General features: G+C 38.6%; 2 protein-coding genes across 4 annotated transcripts; both read right to left on the bottom strand.

Moving 5' to 3' along the window:
- Positions 1-1,551: 1,551 nt before the first annotated feature.
- Positions 1,552-9,165, bottom strand: LOC119789405 (cytochrome P450 2K1-like). Of its 3 annotated transcripts, XM_038294274.1 has the most exons (9): positions 8,917-9,165; positions 8,647-8,809; positions 8,425-8,574; positions 8,171-8,331; positions 6,106-6,285; positions 5,383-5,524; positions 5,083-5,267; positions 2,200-2,341; positions 1,556-2,124 (listed from the first exon to the last, which is right to left on the bottom strand). In XM_038294274.1, exons 1-9 carry the CDS (start codon positions 9,121-9,123, stop codon positions 1,937-1,939), a joined length of 1,518 nt encoding a protein of 505 aa, XP_038150202.1. In that variant the 5' UTR covers positions 9,124-9,165; the 3' UTR covers positions 1,556-1,936. The 3 variants fall into 3 exon arrangements, with proteins under 3 accessions (XP_038150201.1, XP_038150202.1, XP_038150205.1); XM_038294273.1 differs by having other exon boundaries at positions 1,552-2,124; positions 8,425-8,809; XM_038294277.1 differs by lacking the exon at positions 6,106-6,285 and having other exon boundaries at positions 1,557-2,124; positions 8,425-8,809.
- A 3,946-nt stretch (positions 9,166-13,111) lies between these two features.
- LOC119789408 (cytochrome P450 2K1-like) lies at positions 13,112-21,695 on the bottom strand. Its single transcript, XM_038294279.1, has 9 exons — positions 21,430-21,695; positions 20,162-20,324; positions 19,927-20,076; positions 17,445-17,605; positions 17,193-17,372; positions 15,553-15,694; positions 15,252-15,436; positions 13,514-13,655; positions 13,112-13,438 (listed from the first exon to the last, which is right to left on the bottom strand). Exons 1-9 carry the CDS (start codon positions 21,631-21,633, stop codon positions 13,251-13,253), a joined length of 1,515 nt encoding a protein of 504 aa, XP_038150207.1. The 5' UTR covers positions 21,634-21,695; the 3' UTR covers positions 13,112-13,250.

Genomic DNA, 21,695 nt, shown 5'->3' with positions numbered 1-21,695 from the left:
GAGAATTTAGAGAAACCAATTAACCTAACAGTCATGTTTTTGGACCCTGAGATAACCCACAAATGCTCAGGCAGAACATGCAAACTCCAAGCACAAAGACCCTGGGCCTGGAATCAAACCCGGAACCTTCTTCCTGCAAGGCAGCAATGCAACCCACTGCCCAGCTGAGCAGCCCCCAGTTCAATTCATTTGCAGGGACAATTCAACCTAACTCATTAAGTGAGTTTCTGAATTCTCCTCCTCATCTTCATTGTTACAATGTTATCTTCTTAGAGACTTAATGATCTACTTCAGGTGTTTTTATTTGCTCTACTGCCATCCAGTGGACAGATACAGCATATTTCACAATTTCAGGTTTTACTACCTTGATCTCTTTATTAGAGCTCAGTATATTGTCTTTCGTGAATGTGCAATGTGGTTTGTTAAAAAAAATGACCAATATAGGAAGTGTTTGAAGATAACAATAACTAATAAAGCTGTTTCAAAACTTGCTACTGCAGAACAAAAGTATTGGAGTTAGACCATCCATTCATTTTCAGTCACACTTATCCCAAACAGGGTCGCAAGGGGTGTCTGGTGCCTATCTACAGCTGTCTACTGGCGAGAGGCGGGGTTCCCCCTGGACAGGTGCACCATGCACCAGGATTTGAACCCAGACTTTCTTGCTGCAGGGCAGCAGTGCTAACCACTCCTCCACTGAGCAACCCAGAGTTAGTCCATCCTTTTTCAAATACATTATCAGTTAGGGTTCATACAATAATCAGTCAATCTTTTATGGTTATTTTTTACTGTTTTTAATCATTTCCTTTTTTAAGTAATTATCATGCACAAATTGTGTTCAAGATAAATAATTAGGTGATAAAATGATGTAATGGCATAGTTTTATGTGACTTTAATAAAAGCAGAATAACTTTAGATTTGTTTTCTCCAACTTCAAAGACAAAGACAAGTACATGTTATTGGTCGTTTATCAAGAGGGCAGGATTGTTGTGGCGGAAGATTCACAAGCTTTTTGGTTGTGGCCACTTTGTCTGAAGCATCTTGCTAACTGGTTAGCAACTTGGTGGTAGTAGGTTCCTAATGGGAAATTCCATTGGGACCAAGAAGCACTAAATTCGTTACTTAGAAATGACCATTGCAAAGAACATTATGGACAGCGGAAACATGTAAGAGGAGGAGAGTTTAGTGTCGGAGGTCGTGGATGAGTCTCCTCCCTCATCCATTTTTTATTTAGAGAAATAGAAAGCGGGGACGAAGATGTCGTGGAAGAGGACGCCAGGGCGGCAGAAGCTTGGTTTGGTGTAGAAGGCTTCCAGCCGTACATGTTTGAGCCCTTGCCTCGCAACGCTGCCAGTTCTGTTAGCTCTACGCCTGCAGAAGACACAGACGTCCATCCCCATGAACACTGGGACGGAACTCAATGGGAAAGGAAATGATTCTGATTTCTTATTTCAACTGTTGCGTATATTAGCTGCGGCATATGAATATAGATGCTATGACCGAAAAAATGTGATTGACAGATGACCATTGATATATGATTGGCTGAATTTAGGTGTTCGGGCTGACATATAACTAATTGGCCTGCATAAGATGACGGGGAAGAACCACAGATTTTAAGACAGGATCTTTTTTTTTTTTAAATAGAAATTTTCTAACTTTTGGGACAATATCATCTGTTAAAGAGTACATTTATATATATGTTTTAGCCAGAATGATTTGAAATTTAAATATGACTTGTGATTCGAGGCCACTGTAACAGAAAGCCAGCCTGGTTGCTAAGCAGCTGCTTCTGTAAGCTTTAACAGTTTGTTTCATAAATTTTTTTTTTTTCGAGGTTGTTCTTTTCAGGAGGTAACCTTCACTAAACAGATCAATTCTACAAGAACTATTCATGACTATTTGTTTTGTCAGGTTTGATTTATCTGGCTCTTCCTCTTCACATCCGAGAAACAGCACAGAGTTTATGAGGTAAAGGGCCGAAAGTGAGGCCTCCTTGTACAGTCAGAACCAGTTCGTCTTCTGTGACTCCGGGTGCAGGAGTGAAGCGGAAATGCTGCAGCAGGGTGGTAAAGAAGAGAAAAAGCTCCATCCTGGCTAAACTCTCTGCAAGACAAATCCTGCGGCCTGAAGGGGAGATTGAAACATCAGATATTTCTTCAGTTACAGCAATTCCCCAGAGATACCTGAACAAACACATACCTGCAGAAAATGGCATGAAGGCATCACGCTTGACAAATTTTCCTTCTTTGTCCAGAAAATGAGCAGGATGAAAGCTGTGGGGTTTCTCCCACTCACTGGGATCATGGAGGACAGAAGTCAGGAGAGGATAAACCGTAGTGCCCTTCAGCAAACACAAGATTAGTAAACAAAGGAAACAATTTATCACCTTATCAACTTTTTTTACCTTTCAGAATAATAAAAGGAAAACAAAAGACTAAAAACATGAATTTTAGCCTACATGATGGTTGGTTTTTACACGTACCATTCCAATAATCTAATACTTTATACAAGTTTAGCTGATTGCAGTTGTTGAACTCTTGTAGCTGACAGAAGAAATATTGCTGCAAGTAGAAACTCTATTTTGATAATCAGAATTAAGAAAGTTAGAACCATAAAATCTAAAGTACAAAGAAAGTTGCCCTAACTGCTCACAAGTACGTGTTTAAACTATTTCTATTTCTCATGCATTCTGCCTTTTAACCACCAGAGGTCCTCAGTCCCCCTTTATGTATCTAACCTAGAGCACCAACACTTTGATTCTGAAACATCTTCACAACAACAAATAAACCTGCTCTTAAATTGAAAATTACATTATTTTATAATCCCATGCTGGATGTTTTTTTCTGTTTTACTTTGTTTTACTCTCAAACCCTTCTTACTTTCAGACAGAATAAACGATCAATAACTTTTCAAGTTGACATTTGAAGTAAAACTGCTAACTGAGGTGTCATTAGTTAAATTTGTATTCCAACACGTTTATTTGTTTTACTACCCGTCTTTACTGTTTTTTTTTCTTTCATTGCTTTTATTCAATCTTAGTTTCCTTCTATTTGATTCTTTAATTTGTGTAAAGCACTTTGAATTGTCTTTGCGCATACAAAGCATGTCAGTGCTTTTTTTCTGGATAAACTACCATGTTTATTTCTCTCTTTTCTCCTAAACAATCACGCCCAAGCCAAAGTAAATTCTTGAACTTATTTTTTTTAACAATGATTTGGTGGGTAGTAATTAGTTAAATTTATTAAACTTTTATTAAGAAAATGTATTCTTAGGTGTTAAGGCTCAGAACAGAGTGCCCAGTATTCAGGCAAACAGTCAGATATCTCAAAATAAGCATTTTTTTAAATGATGGAATCTATGGTGAACAGTTAGGGCTTCTAATGCAGGAACCTCTGCAGGAGACAGCAGGTTAGTGACCATGTTAATTTGACAGAGGATGATTATGAACTTGTGAGTCAGTAACCTGGTCTTATTGTTCAGTCAGTGCCCACAGGACGAGGTTGATTCCAGCTGCCTACAAGACACGGCCAAGAGAGTTCCAGAATCTGTAGCTCTGGAGGTCAAAGGACAAGCGGGAGATCAGAACCAAGCAGACGAATAAAGGCAGGATAATCCAGAGGGCAAAGCCACTGTCGAGGATGTGCTATGGATTCAGAACCAGGAGATCAGAAGTCTGAAGAGGTTCAGAAAGGGAAATCCAGAAGGGTTTCAGGAATCAGTTCCAAGTTCGGTCAAAAGGCAGAATCCAGCACGAGTCCAAAGACGGGTCAGGCGCACAGATCTGAACAAGAACCGGTAAACTCAGAGGTCCAAAGGAAGAACGATTCAGGATCAGGCAATCAGTAACACTAAGGTACGCAGGAGAAAACTAACACCACAGGTTCAAGAAATAATATGACACTGATGACTGGTTAGAGGGCTTGTTAAAAAGAAGCTGGTGCAGGTAGATCAGATGAATGGTAATGAGAAACTGGGCAGAGCTAGGCAGGTGAATGGAAAGAACAATCAAGCCAGTCATCAGCGCTAAGATACTGTTTGGACACTGAGGGGTATTTTGCTTTCCAATGTTTCCCACTTAAAGGCACACCATGTACCTTTTAGCCACTAGGGGGCACTATATTTTTTAACTGCCTGTATTTTGCTTCTAAAAAACATTGAAAATAGTAACAAAGATATATTACTGCATGTTAGGAGCGAAGTCTAAACTTACCAGGCTAATAATGAAGCTGAGAAAAGAGAATCAGTTTTACATCTGGCTTTTTTCAGCCTGCACCACTGAACAAACTCCTTTCCATGTTTTTCAGCATCCACGATCCCTTTCATGTTTTCTCTTTTTAGCCTCTTCAGAAGGTTTAAACTTTGCCTGCGTCAGCCAGCGGGAAAATAGTAGAGCAAAAGTCTTTGATGTGGAAAGCGCCATGACTATATAAGGTACATCCTTCCAGCTCACATGACCTGGCCAACGACTGTGCATCGTCTCCCAACTTACGAAGGCAGTATTTCAATAGGGGAGACCCGCTGATAGCATTGATAGTGTCAAGCACTGTATATTGGCTTGAGGAATCATTTAAAATATCTCAAATGTGACAATTGTTTAGGTCACAAAGTTCGCTGTGTGCCTTTAAGTAATATTCTTTTTATAACATTGCTGTTCTTACTTTAGTAAAATGCGTGTTTTAGATACCCAGCAAAAGTAATTTGAGCTATTCAGACATACGGTGAATGTAAAAAGATATTGGGGATGGAAGTTATATGTCCTTTACTGATACAGAAGCATTGCAAGAAGTAAACACACCAGGCAGAACCTGCTCTGCTGCTCATTGTAAAGATGTAATCCTTGGTGCAGCTAGTTAGTAAAATGGCTTTGCTTGTGCTATTAAGTTATCCCATGTTTTTATGCACATAGGTAGATATTCTTTGTCAAATAGAGTCAAATCTGCAACAAAAGTTCTTCTTTTCCCTAAAAGCTGTATGTAAAACTACCACACCACCCTTTTTGAAATAAGGCAGCATTTTGGTATTTTTGTGAATGTCAGGCTTTCTTTCTTGCTATAAATGTATATTCATTTTCTCCAAACTGACCTTCTTTATTAGGTAACCCTGAAATGTGATGTCTCTGCTGGTTTTATGAGGAAGTCCAGCAGGAATAACGTTGACCAATCTTTGAGTCTCGTGGATAACGGCATCAGTGAAGGGCAGACTCCTTCTGTCTGCTACCTGGACCTGACGATCTCCTATCACCTTCCTCAGCTCCTCATGGACCTGCTCTTTTAGATAGAATGGAATGAAGATAATGGTAATTTATTTATTCACAATATAAACCTCAAATTTTTTCCATTAACACTTTGTTCCTTCTTGTCTTCGTGGTAGTAAAGTCTTTACCTTGTATCTTTGGATATTTGGCCATAAGAAGAAGACCCCATCTTAGAGTGGTGGCTGTCGTTTCAGTGCCGGCGTTGAACAAGTTTGTAGTCATCATTAAGAGGTTTTCATTGTTGAATGGGCTGTCGTTAATGCCAGATTCCTATGAATAGATAAATAACTATGATTCTTCATGCACATTTCTGGCATCAATTTCACACACCCAGATGTAGTAAAGGCCTCCATTTAATATTATTATATGGTAATTACAAAGTGAGTCCTAATTTAAATTTTCTAAAGTGAAGTTTAGTTCAGAAATACTTTACTGACCCATAGAGAAATAAAATAAAATGAAAAAATTTAATAAATCATACATCTGCTTGTGCTTTTTTTACGATTGGTTAATGTAATTCATGACTGTCATAGATAGATTGCCATCATGAAAATGAGTTTCTGTAATCCTGTCTTCCTGAGAATAGAACAGTAGCACTACTGGCATAAAAAAAAACATGTTTTAAGATTTTTTAGGCAATTTAAATATTGATTCTAAACATTTTGATGCTTCACTGCAATGATATAAAATCTTAGCTTTTATATTTTGCATCTTTCTTTGCAGAATGAATCAAAGATTTTTTAGAATTCAAGCAGACTGTGAAAACTCATTTGTAAACGAGACATTCATCTCTACTCCTTTTAAATGAAGTTAAGATCCTTATTTTTTTATTAGAATATTGAAATCCTTACCTTCAGTTTTTTCTTATGAACAAGAAAAGCATCGACTAATCCTCTGCACGTCTCTGGGTTGAGGGTCTTTTTCAAATGACTGAATAAGGCAACATTTTGCTTCCTGTTAGCAGCAGCCACATTGAACACCTCCTTTCTGTTGGCAACCCACTTGAAAAGTAATGGATACAGATTGTAGGCCTGTGTACATTGAAATGCACATGTCACAAAAGTATTAAAAATTGTTGACAAGTAAAAGAAGTCTGTCTCTAGGCTTTTCAAATTTATCCCATGCTTGATTTTTTTTGTTTGCAAACATACGTCACAGTGCCTGTGAGCTGCCACCAGAGGCCCTTACCTGGATAGTCTTCACGGCAAGGTACATTTATCGAGTAACACATTAAATTATGCAACAGTTTAGAGTTCAGTGAATGAGCAGAACTTAAGAAAAGAAACCAAACAGGAAAGACAATTGTTGTGCTATAACAGAGAAAACCTTGACCTTTATTAAAACAGAAGTCCGATAAGAAATCAAAGTATGGAGAGGTTATTTTTTACAGTAGTAGCCATTAAAAATTAGCCTGGGTGCCATTCCGAACTTAGTCCCGCCCACAACGTTTGAGGTCGGGAAGTTCGGTCTGGCATTGCTCAACAGTAGCGCAAGTATGCTAGCAGCACAATATCTGGCGGGCCAATCAAATTGTCAGGGCGGGCTTTATACGATGATGGACAAATGACCAACAGTAACGTAATCAACCACGTGACCAAAGCGCGCTTGGGTGACAACAACAATGGCTGCCGCTGGAGAGTTTAGGTGTGTAGATTCTGCTATTAGGTCTGTTCTAGAAGATATCGACAGCAAATTAATTTTAAAAGAGGAACAGAGAAACGCGATCAAGGCCCATCTTCTTATTCTAGGTGTGCAACTGCACGCTTTGATTTTTGTTGACAACAACTATGCGTTGCTTAACATACGTCACACACTCCGTTGCTCTTATTGGTCTATCCAATTGAGTGCAGAGGCATTTTTTTCCTGGTTCGTTCAAAACACGCCCCATAATCACAGCTCTATGGAGCAGCATCAGACTCATATTCTGACTAGAATTGAGTAGGACTGCGTCAGGCTAATTAAAAATGGCCCTTTCCAGTCAAAAGCCAGCCGAATGGCAGACCGCTTCCCTGCAGCTCCCAGCAAAATCCCCTCCAACTTCCAGCCTATGGCCTTCTCCTGGACGTGCATATTTTTTTACTCTGACTCCACCCTTTCACTGAATTACAGGGTCTGACCAGGAGATAACGCTTCTCTTTAGATCTTAGTGTCCACAAATAATGAGAGAAATAATATTTTAGTGCAAAGATTGATGTTTAAAAAGGAATTGTAGGGGACCAGCCAAGGACCATCAAGAAAAGTGGGGAAATTTTGAATGGCTACTACTGTACAGTACATTTCCCAGAAGAAACCATCTTTGCCCACATATTGATCACAGAATCTTTGGACAGCAGGTGTCAGAACCTTTACTCTTTTAACTCCAGACAGAATGTCTGGAGTGTCCCAATCCAAAAACAAAGCACTTCCCCCAAACACTAGGCTTCATTTACACCTTAGGCTAAATCTGGTCGACCCATCATAGTGTTGAGTCAGTCCTGAAATAATGGTTGAAAATGGGGCAGTGTTTGGTCGTTCTGATTTTAAAGGTCAAAGGACGTTATATTCAAATCATTGGAAAAACGGTGTAAACTGGGTTTGCCACGTCTTTCCAATTTTCTGTTTATTACTGGACTAAAATGTGACAAAATTAGACTGTCCAAACAGTCCAATTTTCAATAACTATTTCTGGACTAAATCAAGACCATGACAGAATGAGAAGATTTAGCCTAAAAACCAACGTCTAAATGACATCTGGTGTTTGGCGGTGGGATCAGCTTAGGCTTTTTAGAATACCAGTGCCTACCAATCTTCTGCCCAAGGATGTAAAGGTCTCCCTATTTCAAGCTAGCTTTATCTAATGATCTGCCATTTCGCTTTAATCATTGACAATTTTTTAGTTTAATCACTCTTAAAAAAAAAGACAAAATCTACACTTACCTGAAGTGAAGTGGAGCCAAAAAGGTTGTTCATTTTGGATATTCGATGTACCATACATTTAAATTCTGGATCATCATATTCAAATCTGCTCCCATAAACCATTAAACAGATCATGTTAGCGGCTGCAAAGGTTATCGGTTGGCTTGTATCAAAAGGCTTTCCTGGATTAAAGGAAAAATTAACCAATTTTAGCATGGTTAGAAATTAAATGACACAACAACCACCAACCGATGGACACTCTAAATAAATTTTACCTTTATAATCTTTCAAAAGTTCAATCAGGTGCAGACATTCCTCAGTGATTTTTCCCTCACACACTTTTTTACCCATCCCAAAGTCCCTGAGGTTACTCAAAGTGAAGCGTCGCATTTCTCTCCATGTGTCACCATTGGTCCACAACAATCCTAAGATGTAGATAAGAGAATAGCTAGAAAGAGTGCGGGATATATGTGCTTTGTCTTTTTTTCTTTTCCTACCATGTCCTTTATTAAGTTCTTGCATGATTTGTAACGCATCTCTTTCTCCAAACACTTCATCATGGTTAACAAGGGCGTCTTTCACTGTCCTGTATCCTGCCAGGACCACCACTTTTTTGGGACCAAAATACACAGTGAAGACTGATCCATATTTCTTGGAGAACTAACAAAGTAGAAAAGCATTTATTGCATTTTATGTATAAAATGTAACTTAAAAGGATTCTCCTTAACATTAGTATGCAAAAATAAGTATTGCTGTTCATGACTTACCTCCAATAACGTGTAGAAGGGTCTGTTTAAATCAAGCTGCAGCAGGTTTCCAAGCAAGGGAAGGGGTATTGGACCTGGTGGCTCTTTACTATTCCCTTTGGAAAAGAAAATCACTGAGTATATCAGATACATGACCAGCAGAACAAAAAAAAGGTCCAACATGGTAACAGAATTTAGAGCGTGGAGCAAAGATTTTAGAATCTCCATCAGTATTTCAGCAAAATGCTTTTTCCTTGGTTGATACTCATCAAAAGACAAGAGAAAACCTCTCAGGATTTATATCTCACACTGCTGGATTAAATACCTTCTTTTTTTAAGGGGGCGTGTGGTTTAATGATTTAAACCAGTTTAATATTTCACAGTGTTCAAGAGTCTCTGTTTAACTTATCAACCCTTCTGTTGTGTTAGTTTAGAAAAAGAATCTTATGTTCTTCCAGGGTAAATATAACCAAAGGAATGTTTAAGCATCCAATAAAAGAAATCCACATAATCCCACAAAACATTATTTAGTCTGATTAATACCTCCATACTACACGTTTCTGCATGAAGTAGAGAGGAAACAGACATTTATGGCAGCATATTGACAAGAGAGCAGAATGGAGGTGAAGATGACAAGAAGAGACCAAAAAAAGAAAAAGAAAACAGACTCTGGTAAGGTAGGGTTATGTGAAAATAAAAAAAATCTGTGTCCATTAGATTTTTCTGGCCAATACTAAGGAAATGTGGAGTCTGCAAGAAAAATTAGACAATCTTCAGACTGGTTCCGCTGGCATTCTGCACAGGTGTTAAGGAAATATTTAACCTTTGGAAATAAATGAATGTTAAGATCGGTTGGGAGCCAAAATAGCCAGATCTTTTATTTAACCGAACCAAAGGATTAGACATTTCCAGGCACATTCCCTTCACCTGAAACTGGTTAACATTCAAGGAACGAAGGTTAGGAAAGTGGAATATATATATTTATGGATGTTCACCTTTACAATATACTGGAAGGGAGTACATTGGAAAAAATAAAATCTAGATAAGTCATTTTTTTATTAAAATTTGTGCATTAGTTCTTGAATTGAGGAGGTAAAAGAAACATTTTTTCTATTGGAACAAGACAATTTACATTTAAAACAAGAGAACACAATTGCATTGTCTTATTTCAAGTGCATTTAATCTAAATATCTTATTTTAAGAGTAAAAACACTCTTTACATTGGCAAATCATCTCATTTATCTACTAAAATTGCCGAAAGAGCTAATGCTCTTTGCAGGAAGGATCAAATCAGATTCTAAATGCTGAGGAGGTTGCGATAGTTTGGAGTTCAGAGAAGACTCCTAAATACCTTATTTGACTCTGCAGTGGACTCAGCCTTCCTGTATTTCCTTTTTAATTTTATATTTCTTTAGTCTTTGTATATTTGTATTTAAACATATATGTTGGGAAGTGTTGTCCTAGTTGGTTAGAGCAGTGTGTTTGTGTTGTGTGTCAAGGCTGCAAGTACCTGATTCAATCCCCACAGCCTCCACTCTGGGCTCCTAAGCAAAACTCTTAACCCAACACTGCTCCAAAGGGGTGCTGCACAATGGCGATGGGTCAGATGCTCATGTGGGACAATAAAAGGATTTACATTACATTTTCTTGCCTTTTAGTTCCTTTTTGCCACTCTACTTAAGTAGTTTTAGCAATGTTTTGTCATACTCCCAGTCCTGGGTGCAGGCCGGGTTTTTCCTTTTTTCTCTCTCTGCAGGGCTGGACGGGCAGGTGCTCCTCATCAAGTTGATTCCCACCCTTTTTTAGGAGCTGAAACCAGGAAGAGGGAGTCAGTTCGTTAATGCTCCAGCATTGGTACAACTGATCCAGAACCAAGCCTAGCTCCTTAGCTTTGCCTGAATCTAACCCTGTCCTCTCTGCTCCCTTCTTCTAGAACCCAGGATTCCAAGCCTTGAAACCACTCCAGAGACCTCTTCGCTTTGGACCCCCGTTCGAGGCGTTTTCAGTCAGCCTCTAAGAACCAGTGAGGCTTCAGGCCTCAGAACCATAAAAGCCCTCCTGCCTGAGCTCACCTGCCTGTCCACCCTCATACACCACCATCTGATCTCACCCGCCGGACCTGCACCATTCGCCTGGACCACTGGACACCATCCTCCCAAAACAGACACCAAGCCGCCCTCTCTGTGAGTCTCACACATTCCTCACTCCTCTACCAGCACCGAACTGTTACTCACCTGTCACCAAACCTCTTCCAGCAGCATCCTGACAACCCTGCCTGCCGGACTCCTCTCTGTACAACCACAAATCTTCAATAAAACCCTTAACTGATCCTTGCCTCCGTGATTGCTCCTATTCAGAGTCTGAAAACCCAAACATGACATGTTTGGCATCCTTTCTTATCTTTATGAATGTATATTTGTTTTCCAGACTGACCTTTATGGAGTAAACCTAAAAAGTAATGTCTTTGCTGGTTTGGTGAGAGAGTGAAGTTGGAACGAGTTTTTTTTTGAGCATCTGTTCTTTACTGAAAATGTTTAGATTAAAATTTTTATTTCATGGTATTAGTGACACCGCAATTATGCCTTTACTTCTTCAGTCAAAAATCTGAAAACTCGTTACTCGCTATCAATTAAGTTTTTGACTTGAATTCATCTTTGAAGAATCAGCCTGTAAACAACAAAAGAAGAACGCTCCTTAATGGTAATTGGTGATAATGAACCACATTGTTATTTCCCAAGTTTTTAAGGTTTTCCTTTGATTATTTCTCTTTAAACATCAATGTTCAGTACTATTCTTACAGGGGTAAGAAGGTTATTTATACAGCTACAAATGAGTCCAAATATTGTTGTAAAAGCTGAAAAACCCCAAGTTACCACTAAACCATTCTGCAATATAGGTATTAAAGTTCATTAAAAGTCCAGTTTTTGTTTTGTTTGCATATCATGTAGACAAAATGCACTTTAGGTTGTTTTTTGTTTGTTTTTTCTTTCTAAGACAGAGTGGAAATATATAATTGTATTCTCAAAAAGGCACCTTTGGTTTTCTGAGGAAATCAGCACAGTTGTAGATGCATGTAAGTCCAAATAGTGGCTTTTATGTCATTACTTTTTTTTATTAGTATCATTTTTTTGTGAAGGTATTATCATTTCTACTTAATTGTATTTTTAGCACTTTATACACCAATGCTTCTGGATATTGGCACCAGTGAGTCCTCCTGTCTACAACCATGAACCTCCTCTGCTCCGCCTGTACCTGGTCCTTTTGTTGATGGAGTGGGATGAATATAATGGTGGTTTTTTTGTTGTTGTTGTTTTGTTTTTTAAAGCAGCACCTTTTTAACAAAATAAACCTGTAAATGATTCCAACACACTCAACAAAATCTCCAAGTAAAGTTTTGACCTTGTATCTTTGCATATTTGGCCATGAGAAGAACCCTCATCTTAAAGTGGTGGAGGTTGTTTCAGTGAAGGCGTTAATAAGAAATATATCTTATAATCTTCAGTAATAGGTTATCATTGTTAAATTAAATGTTTTCAATGCCTACAAACACATTGATAACTGCTTCTCTATATGCATTATTATGAAATCAGATATACACCCCCCTTTTTTTGTATTTAGATCTTATTTTCTGAAGGCTACTTATTTATATGCAACAATTTCACTATGAAGAGGCCTAAATTCTCTGTGATTTTTGTGATACATCTTCTTATACAAACAAATGTTTAAAACATTTTTAGCCTCATTTGCAGCTTTGTTTTCCCATTTGAATGTTTTACTTCTTTATTTTTTACTCTTACCTACAAACTGTTGAACTAATATTGAATAATATTTTTAAATATTAGAAGCAATTTTTTTAAGGAAAATCAATTTACACTTTTAAAATATGACCATTTACTGTAACTTTGAGGGATGGGCGCTTCGAAGAACACAGCGAATGAATATGGACACACTGCAAAATACACTGGAACTGATTTTTAATTTCTTAATCATCAAAATCATAGTAGCAAAATGTTTCTTTTTTTATTATATGCAAATTAACAAGCGTATTATTTCTTCTGATTCAAAACCCTTTTCATTTGAAATGAAATATATTGAGTTTGTATTTCAATTCAGCAAAATATAACTTCAGCTACACATCATGCATAATTTGATTAAAATACTTTTCTTCATAAAGCACATTGCATTACTTATTGTTATAACTTTATCATAAGATGAATTAGCTTTAACAATTTGTTTCCCTTTTTTTCTGAGATTTTTCTTTTCAGGAAGTAACCTTTACTGAAAATTAAAGTCTACAAGAACTGTGATGATTTCATGTTTGTTTTGCTGGGTTTGATTTAACTGGCTCTTCCTCTTCACATCCGAGAAACAGCACAGAGTTTATGAGGTAAAGGACCAAGAGTGACGCCTCCTTGTGCAGTCAGAACCAGTTCGTCTTCTGTGACTCCGGGTGCAGGAGTGAAGCGGAAATGCTGCAGCAGGGTGGTATAGAAGAGGAAAAGCTCCATCTTGGCTAAACTCTCTCCGAGACAAATCCTGCGGCCTGAAGGGGAGATTGAAACATCAGATATTTCTTCAGTTACAGCAATTCACCAGAGATACCCGAACAAACACATACCTGCAGAAAATGGCATGAAGGCATCACGCTTGACAAATTTTCCTTCTTTGTCCAGAAAATGAGCAGGATGAAAGCTGTGGGGTTTCTCCCACTCACTGGGATCATGGAGGACAGAAGTCAGGAGAGGATAAACCGTAGTGCCCTTCAGCAAACACAAAATTAGGGAAACAGAGGAAACATTTTATCAGCTTATCAAACTTTTTTTACCTCTAAGAATAATAAAAGGAAAACAAAAAAATAAAAAGCTTGAATTTTAGCCCGCATGATGCGTGGTTCTTACACGTACAATTCCATTAATCTAATATTTTGTACAAGTTTAGGTGATTGCAGTTGTTGAACTCTTGTAGCTGACAGAAGAAATATGGCACAGTTAGAACCCTAAAATCTTAGATACAGAAAAAGCTACCATCACCGCCCACAAGTACATGATTAAATGACTATTTTTTTCTTTCCTGTTTATTTCTTCCTTTCCAACCAGTGTTGCTAAGTGTACGGTAATTATCGTATTTGTAAAACAATTTTGCCTTCTGTATGACGTGTAATCAATAAACTCTAAAAAGGCCAAATATAAGATAATATGACCATTCTGTCTATGTGTCCATGCAAATTGATTCAATTTGCATGTTTTCTAAGCCAAACCCTGTTTTTTGGCTAGAATACAAAGCTTCTAACTCAACGCTAATTCTGAAATTTTGAATTGAAAAAGCTTCCTGGACAGGAAGTGAAAAGTCCAGTGGATTGTATCCGTTTGCTTTAGAACATCGCCAATGATTGGCTGAATAGTCGGCTGCACCCGGCCCATGAGGAAGGCAAACAAAAATAGAAAATAAGAAGAAGCAAAGCTGGTCTGGAAGAAGAAGCAATGCAAATGGCCTGTACTTATGTAGCATTTTTCAAGTCAGAGGACTTGACCAAAGTGCTTGACAATAAATTCAGTCATTCACACTCACTGATGGTGGTGAGCTACATTGTAGCCACAGCTGCCCTGGGGCTCACTGACAAAGGCTAGGCTGCCGTACACTGGCACTACCAGGCCCTCTAACCACCATCAGTAGACAATGCAGGTGAGTGTCCTACCCAACGACACAACAACACCGAAAAGCCAGAGCCAAGGCTTGAACCGACAACCCTCCGGTTGCAAGGCAAACTCCTGTATCCAACGCCACTGTCACCCCACATGAGAGAACTTAAGCAAGGGGAGAAAAAGGACGAGAGGGTGGAAAGGTTAAGAAGATGGCAGGGCAGAGTCAGAGTAAGCAGCATCACCCACAGAGCTATTGAAAAGGGGGGGGAGAATCAATTAGTATGGTTTAGAACTGTTGATGGTCCGGAGATCATATATTTCTGCTGATACTGCAGAACAGAACTTGTAGCCGTAACAATAACAATATAAATATAAGTAACAATATAATAAACCCACCACAAAAAAAATAAAATAAATGCAGAGAAAGAAAAATAAATAAATAACCCAAATGAAAACCCATAACACAATTTGCCAGCAAACTCTACACATGTGGTATGTGTATTGCTGTAATCATATTTAATTATTTCAGCCTGTCAAAAGTAAGATACCGCTGATGTCTCATGTCCAAAGGTTTTCCAGAGACAAAAAATGTTTTTTAATCATTCTATTCAATTCTAGAATGATTAAATGTGTATTGATCTTTATAACTGTTGGGCATGTGTGGCTTGATTTCCTATCTTGTTATTAATTTATATTCATTTTCTAAAGACTGACCTTCTTGATTTGGTAACCCTGAAATGTGATGTCTCTGCTGGTTTTATGAGGAAGCGCATTGGGAACGATGCTGGCCAGTCTTTGAGTCTCGTGGATAACAGCATCAGTGAAGGGCAGACTCCTTCTGTCTGCTACCTGGACCTGACGATCTCCTATCACGTTCCTCAGTTCCTCTTGGACCTGCTCTTTTAGATAGAATGGAATGAAGATAATGATCTTTTATTCATAGAATTACCATTATAACAAGATAAACCTCTAATTTCCTCAATCCATATTGTCTTCGTGGTAGTAAAGTCTTTACCTTGTATCTTTGGATATTTGGCCATAAGAAGAAGGCCCCATCTCAGAGTGGTGGATGTCGTTTCAGTCCCAGCGTTGAACAAGTTTGTAACTGTCACTAAGAGGTTTTCATCGTGAAATTGGCTGTTTTTAATGCCAGATGCCTGCAAATAAATAAATAACTGTGATTCTCCATACAAATTTTTGGCCTCAAATTTACACCCAGATGTTATTACGGTTTAGTTCAGTTCAAAAATGCCCCAAAGAGAAATAAAATAAATTTTTACAAAATTTATTAAATCTGGAACCTTCTTGTCCTTTTCCTACAATTGGTCTTTTGCTCTTCCTGTCAGGACTCCTGTCTTTGTGTTTGTGTTTCTGTGTTTGTCTCCCTTCATCCACCAGGAGGCGCCTGGTTCTGGTCCGCCTCCTCACACACCTGCAGATGGTTTCCTCATTAACGGAGTGTTCTTAAGCTGCTGACTGCCACTACCTCGACGCCAGAGTGTTTGCCAGTTTTGGGAAGTCATCCTGCAAACTGGATTTTTCGGACCTTCTCTCCCTGGAAGGATCAACTGAGCTTCAAACTGAGCTGGGGTTCAAAGAGGAGGTATGGATCCCCTTTCTCCAAGAGATCTTTGAGCCTCGCACTGAGAAAGGGATTCATCTCCACTACGACCCGTTCAAGTACCGCAGGAAATCTGAGTGGCATTCAGTTTCTCCGTTCACCTATTAACAACCGCATTCTGGGTAAACCCTGTTCCGCCCTCCATCGAATCAGACAAACACTGGAACTACAGCATACAGACTGGAGTCAAGGATTCAACAAACTTCTCTGGAAACGTGAGTCAGCAACCAATTCCTCTTCTCCAAGTTCACGGGTCAAATTTCCCACCGAGCCTGAACTACACTGCAAAAACCATCTAGAAATAAGTAAAAAATTTCTTAAAATAAGTGCATTTACCCTTAATTTTAGTAGGTAAATAAGACGATTTGCCAATGGAATGAGTATTTCTACTCCTAAAATAAGACAATTAGATAATATTCACTTGAAATAAGACAAAGCAATTGTTTTTTTCTTATTTTAAATGTAAATTGTCTTGTTCCATTGGCAAGGTGTCTCACTTATCTCCTCAATTCAAGACAAAATTCACTCAATTTAAGCAAAAATAACTCATACAGATTTCCATTTTTTGCAGTGTAACCGCTGTGTCTTCTCCTCACTTTTCAGTTCCAGTTGAGCAGTGTTCAGAGCAACACTTTACTCTGTATTATCTCTTCAATAAAACCTGTTAAACCTTTTCCCTGGTCTCCCTGTTTGGTCTTCTGCATTTGGGTCTGAACTTTAGTGAAATCATGACACTTCCAACATATTCTCCTCACAAAACTATTGCAAATACTAAAGTAAATGGAGTTAAACCCCAATCTGTTGATGTACACAATATGTTTTGAACTGCCTACTCATATCAGCTGTTTTCTATTACACATATTTTGTTGGAAAGTTGTATTGCAGTGCATTAATGATTTAACAATAAAACAAAGAATCTTTGCATTTTTTTCCAAACATACATTACAGTAATTTATTTTTAGCTGTGATGTAAAAAAGCGAGCAAGTTCAATCGGAGATTAATGTCTGAAATTATTTCAGATGAAAAATCAAACCTCCAGAGTTTGCTTGCGAACCAGGAAGGCATCCACAAAGCCTCTGCACATCTCAGGGTTCAGGGTCTGCTTTAGCTGACTGAAGAGAGCAAAGTTCTTCTTCCTATTTGTCTCTTTGAATTCTATGAATTCCGTCATCCTTCTCAGCCATTTAAAGAGGCTTGGAAACATGTTATAAAGCTTCAAAAAAAAAAAAAAAAGTTAGTTAATTATTCAGGCAGCTTCAACATTTGTTATCTGTGCATCAAATACCTGTAGGGATGGAGAGCCAGTTAGTAGAATAATTTGGTTGGTTCGATCCACCATCGATGTAAATTCTGGGTCATCGTATTCAAATCTGTTGCCATAGACCATGGAGCAGATGATGTTAGAGACTGCATAGTTTAGAGGCTGCATTGTATCAAAAGGTTCTCCTGTAACAAAGTAGAGAGAAATCAGTGGAGTTTACAGAGTTTTAAAAAAGTATTTGCCCTTTAGGGGGCATTAACATAAAACTCAAAGGACGTGCGTTGGTTGCTTGTTCATTTGAACACCTTTGCATACCTTGCTCCTGTACCTCCCCAATCAATGCTTGTCAACAATAGCTTCATGCCAACAAACTGCACTATTCTTCAATTTAAAGGTAGTGTACGTTACATATAAGCATTACATAGAAAAACATTGTCCCTTCCTTACCCCAATACATTAATTGAGTAAGTCAAATAGGTCATTTATTACATAACAGTCAAATAATTTCGACCAATGAAAGCTAAGACCTGAACTTTCTACAGATCAGATTTCCAATTAACAACTTTTCAAATATTCCTCTAAATAAATAAATCTGTTCCCACTAAAATCAATCACTCTCTGTTCTTCAGAGTTAGATTATTACATCAAATAAAGATAATGCTATAGCCCATCTAACCCTTTAGAAAAACAGTTTGCATCATCCAAAAAAGCTAAATCTAAAGTAGCATTAGACTCAATCTGACATGTTAGACATGCACAGAGCATCTGTGCAAGACATACATCCCACAAAACCAGCTTTAACCTGAAGAACTATTCCAAAATTCTAAACAGTCTGAAAGATTTATTTCATTAAACTTAGGTTCTTACGAGTGCATTTCTACACTTCTGTCCATGTGCTGACTGACAAAGGAAGCACACCAACACTAAAACTAAATCAGTGCCATTAAGCCACATGCACAGCCCCCCCTCTGAACCAGGTTAATCAAATGCATGCCAAAAATATAAGTGATAGTTCTGCCACATTACAATACTGCATTTAACCTCTTTCTTACAAATAGTTTGCCTGGACAGAGTGGTGAATTTCAGCCCTTTTTGCTTTAATGTTTCATCACAAAGGAATGGGTTCTATCTGCATGCATCTGTTGCTCTCATTTGTTTAAATCAACATGGCGGACCTTGATTTTGCTGATCAAATAGCAGCAAGCCCCACTGAATGTGGAAACCTGAACAATGGAGTTATCATCCTTTGGTTGCCTTCTGAGATAATTTCAGTCTCTCTAGTAGCAGGAAAGGCAATCCCATATCGGGAGATGAATCCCCCTCTGAGAAGTCTTCGCTGCACTCCTTCATACTACCCTTCAATATAACCAGGTTTAATTTGATTGGTTAACATGATGGGAATTGGCAGCAAAGTTCAGATAGTTTAACTCAACTGGAACTACAGGGGGATGTTTACAATCAGAGCCAAACTAATGAGATGTCACATACCACATAAATTTATAATGAGCACATGTGTGCAGGACCAGGTGGATCTGTGATTTAAGAACAATCATTGGAAGTTCAGAAATGGGTTTGGCTTTGCAGCTTTATTGCATTAAACATTTATTTGAAAGATACTTGTTAAAGTCGTAGGGAAACGAGTGAAAAAAGTGAATAGGATTGGTCGTTCATCAAGAGGGCGGGATTGTTGTGTCGGAAGGTTCGCTAGCTATTTGGTTGTGGCCGGTTTCTCGGATGCATCTTAGTGCTAGTAGGTTCCCAATGGGAAATTTTATTGAGACCAAGAAGCACTAAATTGGTGACTTAGAAACGACGCTGTCAAGGAACGCTATGGACAGCGGAGACATGCATGAGAAGGAGAGTTTAGTGTCAGAGGTTGTGGATGAGTCCCCTCCGTCATCCATTTTATTTTTAGAGGAGGAAAGTTGCTACAAACATGTTGTGCAAGAGGACGCCAGGGCGGCAGAAGCTTGGTTTGGTGTAGAAGGCTTACAGCCGTACCTGTTTGAGCCCTTGCCTCACAACCCTGCCAGTTCTGTTAGCTCTACGCCTGCAGAAGACACAGACGTGCCTCCAGACGTAACTTAATGGTAAAGTAAATAATTCTTATTTCTTACTTAAACTGCTGCATATATTAGCTTCAACATCAAGATGCTATGACCGAAAACATTTGATTGACAGATGACCGTTGCTATATGATTGGCCTGCATAAAATAATGGGGGGAAAAAAAACATAGGTTTTAAGACAGAATTTTCTGCGATGGACTGGCGACCTGTCCAGGGTGTACCCCTCCTCTCGCCCGTTGACTGCTGAAGATAGGCACCAGCACCCCTTGCGACCCCAATTGGGACAAGCGTGTAAGATAATGGATGGATGGATGAGTTTTCTAAATTTAAATTCATATACATGCTCAAGCCAGAATGATTTGAGATTTTAATGTTATTTCCCTACGACTTTAATGTCATGACAATGGACTGCATTAATGGTACAGATTATAGACTTTACCTTTGAAATTCTTAAAAACTTCAATGAGGTGCTGACACTCCTCGATTATTTTATCTTCACAAGCCTTTTTGCCCATTCCAAAGTCCCTTAGGTTTGTCAAAGCAAAGCGTCGCATTTCTCTCCAAGCGTCCCCGTTTGCCCATAAAACCCCTAGAACAAAATAAGAAATAGCATTTGACTTAGATTCCAATAAACAGATTAAACTCTAAGTTACAGCAAGCTTTCTTTTCCTCACCGTGCCCTTTGTTGAATTCATTAAAAAGTGGAAAGGTTTGCCGTTCTCCAAACTCCTCATCATGCTGAACAAGAGCCTCCTTGACTGTTTTGTATCCTGCCAGAACCACCACTTTTTGTGGTCCAAGATAGACAGTGAAGACTGATCCAAACTCCTTGGATAACTAACAATAAAAACATGAATAATATTTCAATGATTGAAAAAACAATTACAGAACTAAAATGATGAATATAATGGTGTTTTCCTTTGGACTTAAAACTCTTTAAGTACAAGAGCCCCTGAAGTCCAGATTCTGAGAAATGTTGAAATAAGGCAATATCCCCGAGTTTACGTCAACTCGTGGCTTCGTTTGGATTCACCCGTTTTATGGTGGAAGTTTAGAATTGTGAGATTTGCAGAGAAAGGAGGGGTTTGAACTTCTCTGTACATCCATTTCACCCATTGAACTATTGTTATTCATCTATGACAAGGGTAACTCCGTTTTGCATTCCATGATCCCTTTAAGGTCAAATAGAAAGGAGCGCTTCCATCTTCCAGGTCCCTGAGTAAAGCTCTAGAATCAGCTCACGCAGTCCACTGGATCTTTCCATAAAGCTCAGCAGATGGTCTTGCCAACCAGCAGTCTACAGACTGACCAACTTCATCTATCTCCAATCCACCACCAGTTTCAGGCCTTGGAGGAAACAAACCTGTTCTTTACTCCTGTTCATGCCAATCAAAATTCGGCGCTATGTTTTCTGCCTAGGTCTGAGCGCAAAAGACTAAGTAATTGTATCAATAAATTTCTTCTAGTTTTCTTTTCTCTCCGTGGGAGTTTTTAGATCGAACTGAGAAACAAACAAATATGCTTGAGTGCTTTGATGGATATGCATTGCTCTGTTATGCTGAACCACCTTTGAGGTGTAAACCGACCAGTTTTTGAAACTGTTCTGATGTTTTCTCTGTTTACATCTCATCACCACACCCTTCACGGAGATCACAACTAGGGCTGGGCATTAAACGGCATCTGCTGTGTCATATAACAAAATGCAATTTTCCCATCGCTGGGGCACTCAGTTTTGGTCACATTACATTTAAAAAGAGAAGGACACGGACATATTAACTGCAGCTGGTATTAATAAACTTAAAGTGGGTTTGCCTCAACACCGAAGGGAAGAGTTGTAAATATCATGTGGATTGTGCATCCATGCATACGTGTACAAATAAAGAACATTAATGGAAATATTCATTTAAAATACTGAATACTGAATATCATTTGACCTTCTTACCTCCAGTAAAGATTTATATAGTCTGCTGAGGTCAAGTTGCAGAAGGTTTCCAATCACAGGAAGGGGTCTTGGTCCGGGTGGATCCTTTCCATGTTTTTCAGGGCTAAACCTGGAGGATGAAATTAAATACACCAACAGAAGTACTAGAAGAGCCACCAACAAAGTGGCTGAGTGGGACTGGAGCAAAACATCCAGAATCCCCATGACTTTGACAAGTATCTAGATGTACTAGTTCTGAGAGTGAAAGTGACTGAGCGGTTCAAGGG

Source organism: Cyprinodon tularosa, unplaced genomic scaffold (assembly GCF_016077235.1).
Source record: "Cyprinodon tularosa strain WSP-4 unplaced genomic scaffold, ASM1607723v1 ctg338, whole genome shotgun sequence".
Lineage (NCBI taxonomy): Eukaryota > Metazoa > Chordata > Actinopteri > Cyprinodontiformes > Cyprinodontidae > Cyprinodon > Cyprinodon tularosa.
Note: the sequence above shows the minus strand (reverse complement) of the source record. Positions and strands in the feature narration are given on the sequence as shown.

Excerpts from the sequence above, each read along its gene's own strand:
- LOC119789405 (XM_038294273.1), bottom strand. The coding sequence starts at position 9,123 with ATGGAGATTCTAAAATCTTTGCTCCACGCTCTAAATTCTGTTACCATG. Across the intron at positions 8,810-8,916 it reads CCTTCTACACGTTATTGGAG|TTCTCCAAGAAATATGGATC; the intron begins GTAAGTCATGAA and ends CTACTTTGTTAG. Across the intron at positions 5,268-5,382 it reads CAAATATCCAAAGATACAAG|AGCAGGTCCATGAGGAGCTG; the intron begins GTAAAGACTTTA and ends TCTATCTAAAAG.
- LOC119789408 (XM_038294279.1), bottom strand. The coding sequence starts at position 21,633 with ATGGGGATTCTGGATGTTTTGCTCCAGTCCCACTCAGCCACTTTGTTG. Across the intron at positions 15,695-17,192 it reads TTCGCAAGCAAACTCTGGAG|GCATCTGGCATTAAAAACAG; the intron begins GTTTGATTTTTC and ends ATTTATTTGCAG. Across the intron at positions 13,439-13,513 it reads CTTCATGCCATTTTCTGCAG|GCCGCAGGATTTGTCTCGGA; the intron begins GTATGTGTTTGT and ends TCTCCCCTTCAG.